This window comes from Scyliorhinus canicula, chromosome 20, assembly GCF_902713615.1.
Source record: "Scyliorhinus canicula chromosome 20, sScyCan1.1, whole genome shotgun sequence".
NCBI lineage: Eukaryota > Metazoa > Chordata > Chondrichthyes > Carcharhiniformes > Scyliorhinidae > Scyliorhinus > Scyliorhinus canicula.
Window position 1 is genome coordinate 39,900,252 of NC_052165.1, and position 14,170 is coordinate 39,914,421.

Genomic DNA, 14,170 nt, shown 5'->3' on the forward strand with positions numbered 1-14,170 from the left:
ATTCTGATCAATTGTGACTCTAGAAACTCCCCAGTACCCGAGAGCCAAGGACATTTGCTTCAAATTCAGCAATATTCCCCATCGATAATAAAACTTTCTCAGTCTCAATCAGAGGATTGCTGGTTGCAGGTGATGGCAACCAGGGTTAAAATTACCATGAACGTGGGAATTAGCCTGGGGACCTGCTCCTTGCCTTACCCCTTCTCCTCCTTCCCACAACCATGATAGGGTCCCCTTTTCCACTCCACTATCCTCCACCAACTCCAGCACGATGCTACTACGAAACACTTCTTCCCCTCACCACCCTGACAGAATTCCGCAGGAACCACACCCTCCATGACACCCTCGTCCACACCTCTACCACGCCCAATGCCCCTTCCCACAACACCTTCCTTTGTCATCTTAGAATATGCAACACCTGCCCCATTACCCATTTCACGTGAACATCCTTCAATTTGATCTATTGTATTCGCTCCCAATGCGGTTTCTACACAGGAGAATAAAAGCAGACTGGGTGACCGCTTTGTGGAACATCTTCGCTCAGTCAACAAGAATGACCCCAACCTTCCTGGTGTTTGCCATTTTAACTCAGCATGCCCAGATGGCCATCCTTGGCCTGCATCAATGCTCCACTGAAGCCTGCACAAGCTGTATGAGCAGCACTTCATCTTCCGATTAGGCACATTTTTAATATCAAACACATTCTCCTTCCCGTCAATTCTGATGAAAAGCCAGCAGGACTCAAAACGTTAACTCGGTTTCTCTCCTTACAGATGTTGCCAGACCCTCTTGAGTTATTCCAGTGTCCTCTGTTCTTGCTCCTGATCACTGTCCAGTGGCCACTGGGTTAGAGGGGAATTCAGTCATGGTTCCTATTCCTGATCACCGTTTTGTGACTTGCATATTATTCACAACATGTTTATCTGAAACTTATTGAGCATTTTAAAACCGTCTTTTATAGAAAAACATTCACTTTGCTAATCTATATTACAATCCATAATTTAAAACAATTAAAATATTCTCACTTCCTGGGCATTGCTATTTGCTGCAATATGAACAAATAAATAATCATCAAGCTGAGAATGAGACGTCTTTTTTGTAACATCAGACCTCGAGTGAAATCGCACAATCCTCGTGTGAAGTCAGAGTTTACAAGTAACTGTTGTTTGGCCCCTTTCTGGATCCTGCCTTTGACACAGTCACAGTCTTTACAATTGTCCACTTTCAAACTCTCGCAGTCTGATCACAGCTAAAATATTTTTGTAATATCACAAATTGTTATTGAAGGAATATGAAAGAAATATAACAATATTATTTATTATACAGTTCCTGGAGCAGACGCACTCTCTTAATGTCACACTAATACCAGATCCTGCCATTGGCTCCAGCTCCTGGATTTACAAAACGTGTCTCAAGTCTAGTTAAAGTTGATGGGTCTCTCCACTCTGAGGTCGAACAGATAAAAATCACCCAAGTAAACTGATAAATCCACAATTATCAATTCAATTGCTGAGAGCTCCAAATCAAGAACTCGAGGTGAAGTTTTTTTTTCTTTATGCTTTCATGGGATTTGGAAGATTTGTTGCCCATCCCCAATTGCCCTTGAACTGAGTGGCCATTTTAGAGAGCAGTTCAGAGTCAATCAAATGACTGTGCATCTGGAGTCACATGTAGGCCAGATCGTGTAAAGATGGCACATTTCCTTCGCTAAAGGAATTTCGTGAACCGGATGGCTTTTTACAACAATCAATGATAGTTTCATGGTCACCATTGCAGAGACCAGCTTTCCATTCCAGATTTTAAAATGATTTTTTATTAATTAATTGAATTTAAATTCCACCAGCTGTCGTGGTGGGATTTAAAGCCATGTCCCCAGAGCCTGAGCCTGGGCCTCTAGGTTACTATTCCAGTAGTGGCATGCCACCACCTCCAGGTTAGGCTTCTGGGTTCTGGGGAAACGCTTCACTTAAGGAATATTCACCCCTCCCTCACTGGCCACCAAACTTTCAGACCCTGCGAGTGTGTCGGACGTTTCCTCACTTGTCCTGACCTCCGTCCCTCCAGTGCCCACCAAAGGGGCGCCGTGGTCACAGTGAATATGAAACAGGTCAAGAGCCCAGACTCTGCTTGTGGAGACAGTCACAGCTCCAACCCAAATGCAGACCAGTCTCCTCACTGGAGCACCAAGCTCGTTTTCCCAAGAGATGATTAAAGTTGCTTCTGATGACCAGAAGCTGGCTGGGACTTTGAAAAACACTTGGAAATGTTCAGAGTTAAAAAGCAGTGCAGAGAGGACTGGAATGGAACCTGTCCCTACTCTGTCACTCGTCCCCACACTTCTTCGAGAAATGAATTATTTTTTCATCAGATTCAAAACTTAATCCATAGTGTCTTAAACTAATCAAGTTAGCCATGTCTGGATCACACGATGGATCCCTTTGAGGTTGATAGATGTATTGACTGGATCCTTGTCATCAGTGCAGTCTCTAAAGCACACAGTACATCTTGTCCCTGTGACTCCTCCGTGGAGGAGTACAGTAACTGTTTAAAAGCTTCATTCTCCATTAGAGACACCATATTCTTCAGGAAGTAGCCTTCACAGAATGCAGAGAGATGGGAAGCTCCAACATACTGCAGGGAGACAAAGAAAATACAGTCAGCCGGTTAATGGGAACGGACCTCATTCATTGCAAACTACCAACCCATTCCCAACTTCCTATTCCTGGGGGGGAGGGGGGAGGGGCATGAGACAGAGGGGTAGAGGGGGGAGGGGGAAGACAGGGGGGAGGAGACAGAGGGGGAGAGGAAAGACAGAGAGGGAGAGAGACAGAGAGGGAGGAGAGAATGAGGGGGGAGAGGGAAGACAGGGGGGAGGAGACAGAGGGGGAGAGGAAAGACAGAGAGGGAGAGAGACAGAGAGGGAGGAGAGAATGAGGGGGAAGGGGGAAGACAGGGGGAAGGGGTAGACAGGGGAGGGGCAAGACAGGGGGAGGGGGAAGACAAGGGGGAGGGGGAAGACAAGGGGGAGGGGGAAGACAGGGGGGAGGAGACAAGGGGAGGAGACAGAGGGGGAGAGGAAAGACAGAGAGGGAGAGAGACAGAGAGGGAGGAGAGAATGAGGGGGGGGAGAGGAGAGAGACAGAGGGGGGCAGAGGAGAGAGAATGAGGGGGGAGATGAGAGAGAATGACGGGGGAGATGAGAGAGAATGACGGGGGAGATGAGAGAGAATGAGGGGGAGAGATAATGAGGGAGAGAGAGAGAGAGAGAGAGAGAGAGAGAGGGGGGGGACAGAGAATCAGGAAGAGGAAACAAGTGTGAGAGATAATTAGGGGGGGGGGGCAAGAGAGCGAGAGCGAGGGAAATAAAGTTGAAAGAGAAATGAGGTTTGAGAATGACCCTCACCTTTGCGTGCTTATACATTTCGACACAGCTGTCAACACTAATGATTTTTGCACACAAGACCTCGCAGTGTCGCTGCAGAGCCTCCAGCTGGAAGAATGTAGCTGCCGATAATAACTGGAACAGAAACATGACAGAGATCAGTGAGAGGAACACAACACTGAGGTCAGTGAGTGACTTATATTCAAAATCAATAAAATAAACAGAGGCACATTTCCAACAGCAGCAGTAATTGAAAATATCCAGAGGGAATTGGTCATTACTTGGACATTAAGGAGGAAATATACCCAGATTGTAAATTAAACCATCCCTGGTGTGAGTAAAACAGCAAATACAGAAACTAAGGTATGCCTCTGCACTGGCACTTGAGAGTGTCCAAATGCAAACATCCACATATAGTGTGTGCCTACACCCAGGGGGGGGGGGGGGGGGGGGGGTCACCATTAGGTGCTCATAAATTCTCCCCACAATAATGCAAACCGATCCTGGACTTTCTAAGAGAGTGCTCATGTTAGAGAGTTAGAATAGAATAATAGAACCCCTTCAGTGCAGAAGGAGACCATTCGGCTCATCGAGACTGCACCGACCCTCTGAAAGAACACCCTACCTAGACCCACTATCTTGACTACAGCTCTGCCTTCAACACCATAATCCCAGCCAAGCTCATATCAAAGCTCCAAAACCTAGGACTTGGCTCCCCACTCTGCAACTGGATCCCCGATTTTCTGACCAACAGACCACAATCAGTAAGAATGACTCCTCCAACATCTCCTCCACAATAGTCCTCAATACTGGTGCTCCGTAAGGCTGCGTACTTAGCCCCCTACTCTACTCCCTGTACACACACGACTGCGTGGCAAAACTTGGTTCCAACTCCATCTACAAGTTTGCTGACGATACAACCATAGTGGGCCGGATCTCGAATAACGAGTCAGAATACAGGAGGGAGATAGAGAACCTAGTGGAGTGGTGTAACGACAACAATCTCTCTCTCAATGCCAGAAAAACTAAAGAGCTGGTCATTGACTTCAGGAAGCAAAGTACTGTACACATCCCGTCAGCATCAACGGGGCCGAGGTGGAGATGGTTAGCAGTTTCAAATTCCATGGGGTGCACATCACCAAAAATCTGTCCTGGTCCACTCACGTTGACGCTATCACCAAGAAAGCACAACAGCGCCTATACTTCCACAGGAAACTAAGGAAATTCGGCATGTCCACATTAACCCTTACCAACTTTTACAGATGCACTATAGAAAGCCTCCTATCGGGCTGCATCACAGCCTGGTATGGCAACTGCTCGGCCCCCGACCGCAAGGAACTTCAGAGAGTCGTGAATACCGCCCAGTCCATCACACAAACCTGCCTCCCATCCATGGACTCCACCTACACCTCCCGCTGCCGGGGGGTAAGTGGGCAGCATAATCAAGGATCCCTCCCACCCAGCTTACTCACTCTTCCAACTTCTTCCATCGGGCAGGAGATACAGAAGTCTGAGAACACGCACGAACAGACTCAAAAACAGCTTCTTCCCCACTGTCACCAGACTCCTAAATGACCCTCTTATTGACTGACCTCATTAACACCACCCTGTATGCTTCATCCGATGCCGGTGCTTATTTAGTTACATTGTATATCTTGTGTTGCCCTATTATGTATTCTCATGTATTTTCTTGAATTTTGTTCAATTCCCTTTTCTTCCCATGTACTGAATGATCTGTTGAGCTGCTTGCAGAAAAATACTTTTCACTGTACCTCGGTACACGTGACAATAAACAAATCAACAAATCCAAACCCTCAAACCTATCCTTGTAACCCCATCTAGGGGCAATTTTTAGCATGGCCAATCCGCCTAACCGGCACATCTTTGGACTGTGGGTGGAAACCGGAGCACCCGAAGGAAACCCACGCAGACAGTGACCCAAGGCTGGAATTGAACCCGGGTGCCTGGCTCACTGCCACCATTCATATGAATGTTCGGAGTTCTGGAAGGAGAGGCTTCAACCTCTGTAGAGGCCCAAATGTGTAAATGTGTGCTGTAAATACAGAGTAATGGTTTTAAGAAACTACAGACTCGAGCAGCAGTCTTTGGGAGAATAGTTAATCCCCAAGTCCTGTCTGGACCCCAACCACACAGCAAAACTTCTCCTTTTCTCTTTCCTTCCCTTCTCCCTCCCCTCCCAGCTTTGAACGTTACTATTGAATCTGCTTTTCAGGCAGCGCACACCATATCATCATACTCACTATGTCAAAAAATCCACCTCTTCTCCCCTCCAGCCCTTTTGTCAGTCTCCTTGAACCAGTGACCTCAAGTTTCTCTTTACTTACTCGACCAAAGCCCTTAATGATTTTGAGCACTTCTATGAAATCTCCGCTGCTCTCAGGAGAACAAACCCAGCTTCCCCAGTCTCTCCACATTGACGGACACCCCTCAGCCCTGCTGTCATTTCAGTAAATCACCTCAGCACCTTCTCCAAGACTTTGAGATCCTTTCAAAGTTTCCGGAATTGAACACGGTATTCCACCTGGGATTCAACCACTCATTAATCAAATGTTGGCGTAACATTTGAGGGCAGCATGGTGACACAGTGGTTAGCACTGCTGCCTCAGCACCAGGGGCCGAGGTTCAATTCTGATCTTCATGACTCTGTGGAGTTTGCACATTCTCCCCCTGGCTGCGTGGGTTTCCACCTGGTGCCCCGGTTTCCTCCCACAGTTCAAAGATGTGAGTATAGGTGGATTGGTCATGCTAAATTGCGCTTAGTGTCCAAAGATGTGCAGGTCAGTTGGGGTTACAGGAATAGGGCAGGGGAGGGGGCCTAGGTGATGTGCTCTTTCGGAGGGTTAGTACAGTCTTGACCGACCGAATGGCCGCCTTCTGCACTGTTGAGATTCTATGAGTCTATAAGACCCCTGACCACCAGTGATGGTGTAAAACACGCCACCTGAGCCTCAAGATCTGGAGAGAAAACTGGAATGTGTAACTGGAGAGCTATACACAAGCTTTCAGTCTGAGCCTGATAGATCTCTCTTACTTCTCAGTCATGTGATCTGACATCTTTATTACGTCTGCAACATGTATGTTGGTCATGTTAAGGGCAGCACGGTGGCGCAGTGGGTTAGCCCTGTTGCCTCGCAGCGCTGAGGTCCCAGGTTCGATCCCAGCTCTGGGTCACTGTCCGTGTGCAGTTTGCACATTCTCCGTGTTTGCATGGGTTTTCACCCCAACAACTTAAAAAGATATGCAAGGTAGGTGGATTGAACACGCTAAATTGCCCCTTAATTGAAAAAAAAAATGTTGGTCATGTTAATCCTTTATTCTACACTTTCCCGCAAGTTTTTATCCCCATCATAATTACATCCTTGGACATCGGCCCCAAAGTCTTGACTTCACAGGGTGTTCGTCTCGAAGGTGCCTTGATCAATCTCCATGCTCCGATTTTGATCTCCTGTTGAGGTTGAGGATATTCCGTGTTCTCCCGTCTATTGGGTGAGTGTTCTTCTCCTGGATGGCTGTAGTCTTTTTGATTCTTCATCAGGATCCGAGTACTAAACCCAAGTTTCCATTGGCTTTCTCTCCAAGGATATTAACGGGCTGTGGTTTCTCCTTATGATACCCTGGTGTGCCTTAATCCTGTACAATCTTAGTTGTGGAGATTTTCCTTCCCTCGGTCGATCTGTCAACTTCATCTAGTCAGTCGATTCATTTCAGTATTAGGCATGTTTTGCTGCTGAGTAGAGGCCATGCTGGACTTTGAATAAACAGAGGATTGAGAATTTGTCAATCTTTATATTTCAGCTTCGCCACGAGTTGCTGTTTGCTTTTAAAGTCGATCCACCAGGACCTTGTAATTTCATAGATGAGGGTTGCAATATAATCTGAAACTATTTGACTTAATCTGGTAAAACAGAAACCCCTTCTTCCATGTCTAGTTTCAACTCTGTGGGGCGTCCACCCCACATTTGAGTTTAATATTTCAATATTTGTTTTCAGTGTCATTTACCTCGCCCAGGAAGGTTAGTCCCTTCCACTTCTTGTGTGTGGCTCAGTTTTATAATTTTTCCCCTCTTTTTACAGGGGGTCAGCATCTTTAGAGTGACAAATGGCCTATTTACTCCACCGTTGTGGCACTTTGCCCCCTTGCTGGACATTCTTCTCATTTGTATTTAAAATATATTTCAAAATGCCAGTTGACTTACTTTTCTCTGTTTTGGTGGACTTGGACTTTGGTGTGCTCTCGCTCTATCTTTCATGGCCTCACTATCTTCTCCATAGGACCTCTCCTTCCCCGGTGAACAAACGCCCAATTCGGTTTCCCTTGTTTTGTCTGCCTTGTAATCTGCACTGCTTTTAACTAGTGCTAAATCCTCTCCTGTCCATAAGAGATCTGATAATGCTTCATCTCTGAGGCGGAATCTGACTCTGCCATGAATCACCTTCTCCTTTAAGATTCCGAATTCACAGTTCCCTGCCAGCCTATAGAGATCATTGATGACGAATCCATGCTTTCGCCTGGCCTTTGCTTATTTTTCTTAAATTTAGCGCACTCAATTATTAGATTCCCATGGACGCTAAAGATTCCAGGACCTCTTCATAAGAAGGTGACATCTCATCAACGTCTTGGCTGCATCAAGCGGTGTACCGACTGTTATATTACCTTTGCTGGTAATATGTCATTATTCTTTGCCTTTTGATCCAGATGTTGAGTTGATGACAAAGAAACCATCAATCTTTAGATTGAATCAAAACTAATTTATTGGATAACGATTAATTAAATAACGTTTGCACACACTACTGATCTATAACTAAAGAAAGGTTGACTTTGGCAGTAATCTATAATCTAGTAATTACAAATGATGTCCTCGTGTTAACTCTCTCTCCAATCTAAACTACTCCTCGCATTGTGATCAATCTGTCTCCCCTGCTAATGCCCCACTAACCAGCATTCCCGAGGTCTGATATTTATATTGGGAACGAGTGTTGCCCTCTAGTGTTTGAGTAAACTGAGATGTAATAATTAACCCTTCACTGGCGTACCTATATACATATCATTGCACTGACTTGATTTTAAAAAAAATGTTTTTGTGTAACCCTAAAGCAGCTCTGCACCTTGTGAACCTCTTTCTCCAGTTGTCCCAGCTCTGGGTTGTTGTGAGCCTTCCGCATTCGGAAATGCTTCTGCTGAGCCCTGGAATTGTTCCCGTTTCTGTGCTGCTGTTTGCTGCTTCAAGCCTGAGCTCGCTGCTGTCCGGTCTCCAGGTCTCTGTCTCAGTTTGTACCTGCTGCTCCCATGATGTTCCAATGTCTTGGTGAGTCCCAATTTTTTTTTTCTTTTGTCCTTCCTTCGAGAATATCTTTTCTGGCCAGACCTGAATCTGCTTTTTAAGGTCCGCTGGGTCTTTTACTCATTGCACCGTGTTTCATTGTGTGGCTGGGGTCTAGACAAATCTTGGAGATTGTCTCTTCTGCCAAAGTGTGCTGCTCGTGTCTGTAGTTGCTTAAAAACATAACTCTGCATTTACAACGCAATTGGACCCCTGTACGATGGTGGAGCTTCTCCTTCTAGGGCACTCTTACCTCTCAATCATGTGTGTTAATATTGGAATCCTGTTACAATTAAGTGCATATTTCAGTTTGTAAATGAGAGCAGCTAACTGGGGAAAGATTAGGGAATTATTCTCAAGGATATAAGAGGTGGTGGCATTGTCACTGGACTCGTAATCCAGAGACCCAGAGTACTGCTCTAGGGTCCCAGGTTCAAATCCCTCCACTGCAGGTGGCAAAATTTGAATTCAATTTTTAAAAATCTGGAATTAAAAGTCTAATGATGACCATGAAACCATTGTCGAAAAAACACATCTGATTCACTGATATCCTTTAGGGAAGGACATCTGTCATCCTTATCTGATCTGGCCTACATGCGATTCCAGACGCACAGCAATGTGGTTGACTCGTAATTGTCCCTGATGGGCAATAAATGCTAGCATAGTCTGTGACACCCATGTCCCATGAACGAATTAAAAAAAAAAGAGTTGGTTTACACTGCTGTTGGGGGAAGGAAAAGGGGAGTATGTGGAAGTGCTCTGTGGCTTTGTGAATAGACCAGTGTTAAGGCAAAGAATGATTCCAGATTTGTCCTTTACTGAATGCATGAACAGTAACTTTAGCATTGTGATCTGAATCATTATTACATCAGCATCATGTTTGCTTCTGATGTTAACCCTTTATTTCACATCTCCTCCTAAAGTCTTTATCTATATCCTCCTACAGGAGGGAGGAATCTGAGAGATGGGGAGTACAGACATGAATGGGAAAGGGGCTGTTTAAATAGCTAGTTTCGGCACTGGCTCCAGGTATGGGGTTCTCGGAATGATTGTAGGAAAGGGGAACCGGTCTGCTGGTCAGTTTGTTTTGTCCTGGCTCTCCTGTGACCCGGTTCTTTCTTTGGGAGGAGAACAAACCGTGGCCCCGCAGCAATGGGAAATGCGCCACGCAGGAAACAGACAGGCCGCATTTCAATCATAAAGGCAGCACGCGGTATAGGCACTACAAGCAAAAGTTGGAGGGAAAGTTGTCAGGGACGGGGATGGATGACAGGAATCAGACTTTCCAGTCGGAAATGGACTGGATCAGATCGACTGCCTGATTAACAATCTATTCTACTCCTACCAAAGTCATTGGAGAGTGGAACCGGGCAGGATATAAAGTGAGGAGTAAATCCCAATCCGGCCGGTTTTCCACACTCCAATGACTTTGGTAGGAATAGAATAGATTGTTAATCGGGCAGTCTCCCCCCCCCCCCCCCCCCCCCCCCCATCAGCACCAAAGCTCTTGTGGAATCTGTACTGTCAGAAAACTGAATCAAAATGTTAATTGGATGGAATTTCTATCTGGGCAATTTTTGGACATTTGTTTGAGGCTATCCCAGTTGTTCATTGAAATATTTTAGTTGACTTGCCAACTAATCAGCCCCCTTTCTCCTGTGGCATAAATTGTTGTGATTGTTTGAAATTTGGTATTCTTGAGTTTATCCTGATGAGTGCAAGAATAAAAACTTCAACAGCAGGTCTCCCTTTTCAGGAACATTCAAATACTTTTACAAAATTCACCAGATGGGAGTGTCCAAACTACTGTCCCAGGCTCCTTCATACCTGACACCTCAGTCTGTGGAGCCCGGTACTGCACTGACATTTCTGGAGCAGGATTCTCCATTTGGGAGACTATGTTCTCCCGCCAGAGTTCAATTGCAACAGATTTTCTAGGAGCACAAATCAGGAAGTGATTCCCAATCCTAAGGCATGCAAATTTGTGCAGGGCAAGGATTGCGATATCAGGCCACCATTTTGAGCAGGCAGGCCGATAGCACGGTCAGGCAGCTGGACCCCCCTTCGCCCTCACAATGCAATTCAGGCCCCCCTTCACCTACAGCACAATTCAGTCCCAGGATTTTCTGGGCCACCCCCTGCCCCCCCCCCCCCCTCCCCAAACAGAGACCCTCCCGGCGAACCCCCAATTAAAATGAACCCTCAGAAACCCCTTAATTAAAGCAATGCCCCCCCCTCACTGCCAAAAGAGAGACCCATGACTGGAAGCCACCCAGAAGAGAGACCCCTGTCTGGAAGTGCAGCTGTGAAAGTAAGGCAATGTTTATAAATAACAAGCTTTACAGACGAGTAAAGTCAATTTCTAAGAGAAATGAATGAATGGTTTGCAAGTCAATTGTCTGAGGGAGTTTAAACCCAGTTGACTTGCTTTCTATTTCCAGGAATTCACAAGTATTGCTTCCCCTGTCTGAGCCAGCAGGTATTGCCCAGGTGAGTTTTAAAGCAGTGATTTTTTTCACTGCCTGTGTGGACTGCTCTCTAGCTTCCAAACAGGGGTCTCTTTTCTGGGAAGGTCTTGTTAATTAGGGGGTCTCTGGGGAGAGGCCGGCAGGTCTTGCGTTGTGGGGGGTGGCCTGTGGCTCCCTGGAAGAGTTACCCCCTTGGCTCACCCCCCAAAGTTCACTGCATCGGGGCCACATTTGCCAAGACCGGCACCAATTCTCGCCACGTGATCCCCGGCCCAGAGAACTGGAGAATCACAAGGCCCACGAAAATATGGTGCGAAAATAGGATGCAAATGGGTCTATTTGCATCCTGCTGCTAGCACGGGGCACGAACCTTCTTCCCAGCCTGGGACTGGAGTATCCGAACGGGATTGGCATTTTCTGCCTGACGCTGGATTCTCCGCTACTTGCCGCCATTAGCGGAGTCCCTGAGGCAGCGGAAAATCCAGCCCCTGGTTTGTCATGTGGTGTTGGGGTGGGCTCATAATTGGATCAGTGACCTACTTGTTGGATAAATTCTAAATCCTAACACACCAGGGTCTGTGAGGATCAGTGATTGGTGATATTTGGGAATTATCGGAATTATTTTCATACGGAGGTCCTGAATTCCCCGGGCTTCACCTGGACCAGGAGGCCTATATCAGTAACAAGCAATAACCAGGTTTAAGCAATGTAAACTCCAGCCCACCTCCAATATATCGCTGTTTCTAATCTGCAGAGTTTCTGTCCCTCCGTAGTAAAGATACTGCATCACCATCTGTAGAGAGAATCATTTAGAAATTACAAACAGCAGGAACAAAATGATAAATGGTTTCAAATTAGGAGCTAAGAAAGTTACTAGACCCAAATTAATTTCTTGATAGTAGGTTTATTTAAAGAAAGCAGCATTACAAATCTCTGCTTTCTACCTACAAACACCCAGCATCCCAGCAGGCTCTCTTTACAAGTTCTAAACAATGCCCTTAACCTGCGCAACTTCACAATATAATTCACATACAATTAATACAACATAGAATAAAACTAAAATTATAGCAAAATAAAACTTTGGTGGAAGGGTTCTAAAATATCCGATGTGGCTCAATTGTGAAAAGGTGGGACTTGTGCATGAGATGCATCTAATCCAAGGAATAAAACGTGAGTTAGAAACACAAATTCAGCTGAAAGGATAGGAGGTTGTCAGTACAGGGGGCTGGGTACAAGCTGGACATGTTCAGAGCTAACTACTCCGGGCTTTTCTTTTCTTTATTTTATTCATATACTCAAGGAGAGAACAAAAAGGTCAGACTTTTCCGGCCAAAATTCTGTTCTTAAGGAGGCAGAAGGGAACTGTGGCTGAACACCTGACAATAGCTCTCTATCTCCCTGATCCATTTTGTGCAAAGCTGTTTCGTTTTGCTTTGGTTACCTTAAATATATTGTACTTGATGTGGCCAATTTCAATGAAAATACTGGATGGATTGTCTGAAGACATCCTGCTTGAGAGCAGCATCTTAAACCTAAAGACACAGATAAGACTGGGTTAGAAAGAGCGATTAGTTCTGTGGACAGTAATTCACAAGAAGGCCAACACACACACAAGGCTCCAAACAGGATGCCCTGACACACAAGGGGCGGAATCTCACCATATTTTTCAAAAGTGTCGGTTCCGGTGAGAAAACTCACCGAATATTGAGCCTTTTTAACAAATTTAGTTTTTTCCCCTGTGTGATTCATTACACTCTCATGGTAACTTGCCTCTGATTTTTTTAACAATAATAATCTTTATTATCACAAGTAGGTTTACATTAACACCACAATGAAGTTACTGTGAAAATCGCCTAGTTGCCACACTCTGGTGCCTGTTCGGGCACACAGTGGGACAATTCAGAATGTCCAATTCCCCTAACAGCACGTCTTTTGGGACTTGTGGGATGAAACTGGAGCACCCGGAGGAAACCCACGCAGACACGGGGAGAACGTGCAGACTCCACACAGACTGTGACCCAAGCCGGGAATCGAACCTGGGACCCTGGCACTGTAAAACAACAGTGCTAACCACCATGCCACCCAATTTGCTTATAACCAGTGGGGGACTCCTTTTAAATACCTCCCCAGCACTTGTCCTAAGTCCAGTCGGCTGCCAGGACGTCAGCACCAAGATGAGTACAGACAGTACTAAGATGAGTGGTAAAGCGAAAAGTGCAGAGGATACTGGAAGTCAGCAGAGGGATTTGGATAGGTTAAGTGAATGGGCTAGGGTCTGGCAAATTGAATACAATGCTGACAAATGTGAGGTTATCCATTTTGGTAGGAATAACAGCAAACGGGATTATTATTTAAACAATAAAATATTAAAGCATGCTGCTGTGCAGAGAGACCTGGGTGTGCTAGTGCATGAGTCACAGAAAGTTGGTTTACAGGTGCAACAGGTGATTAAGAAGGCAAATGGAATTTTGTCCTTCATTGCTAGAGGGATGGAGTTTAAGACTAGGGAGGTTATGCTGCAATTGTATAAGGTGTTAGTGAGGCCACACCTGGAATATTGTGTTCAGTTTTGGTCTCCTTACTTGAGAAAGGACGTACTGGCACTGGAGGGTGTGCAGAGGAGATTCACGAGGTTAATCCCAGAGCTGAAGGGGTTGGATTACGAGGAGAGGTTGAGTAGACTGGGACTGTACTCGTTGGAATTTAGAAGGATGAGGGGGGGATCTTATAGAAACATCTAAAATTATGAAGGGAATAGATAGGATAGATGCGGGCAGGTTGTTTCCACTGGCGGGTGAAAGCAGAACTAGGGGGCATAGCCTCAAAATAAGGGGAAGTAGATTTAGGACTGAGTTTAGGAGGAACTTCTTCACCCAAAGGGTTGTGAATCTATGGAATTCCTTGCCCAGTGAAGCAGTTGAGGCTCCTTCATTAAATGTTTTTAAGGTAAAGATAGATAGTTTTTTAAAGAAAAAAGG

The 14,170-nt window shown here is 45.6% G+C and overlaps 1 protein-coding gene across 1 annotated transcript in view; it reads right to left on the minus strand.

Annotated features, from left to right (window-relative positions):
• Positions 1 to 933: 933 nt before the first annotated feature.
• btbd11b (BTB (POZ) domain containing 11b) overlaps positions 934 to 14,170 on the minus strand; it is a 156,424-nt gene continuing 143,187 nt past the window's right edge. The window contains exons 14-17 of the mRNA XM_038780626.1: positions 12,634 to 12,724; positions 11,917 to 11,985; positions 3,404 to 3,517; positions 934 to 2,631 (exon numbers count right to left, since the gene is read on the minus strand). Coding sequence (XP_038636554.1) covers positions 2,422 to 2,631; positions 3,404 to 3,517; positions 11,917 to 11,985; positions 12,634 to 12,724 — 484 coding nt within the window. The 3' untranslated portion in view covers positions 934 to 2,421. The remainder of the gene's footprint in view (positions 2,632 to 3,403; positions 3,518 to 11,916; positions 11,986 to 12,633; positions 12,725 to 14,170) is intronic.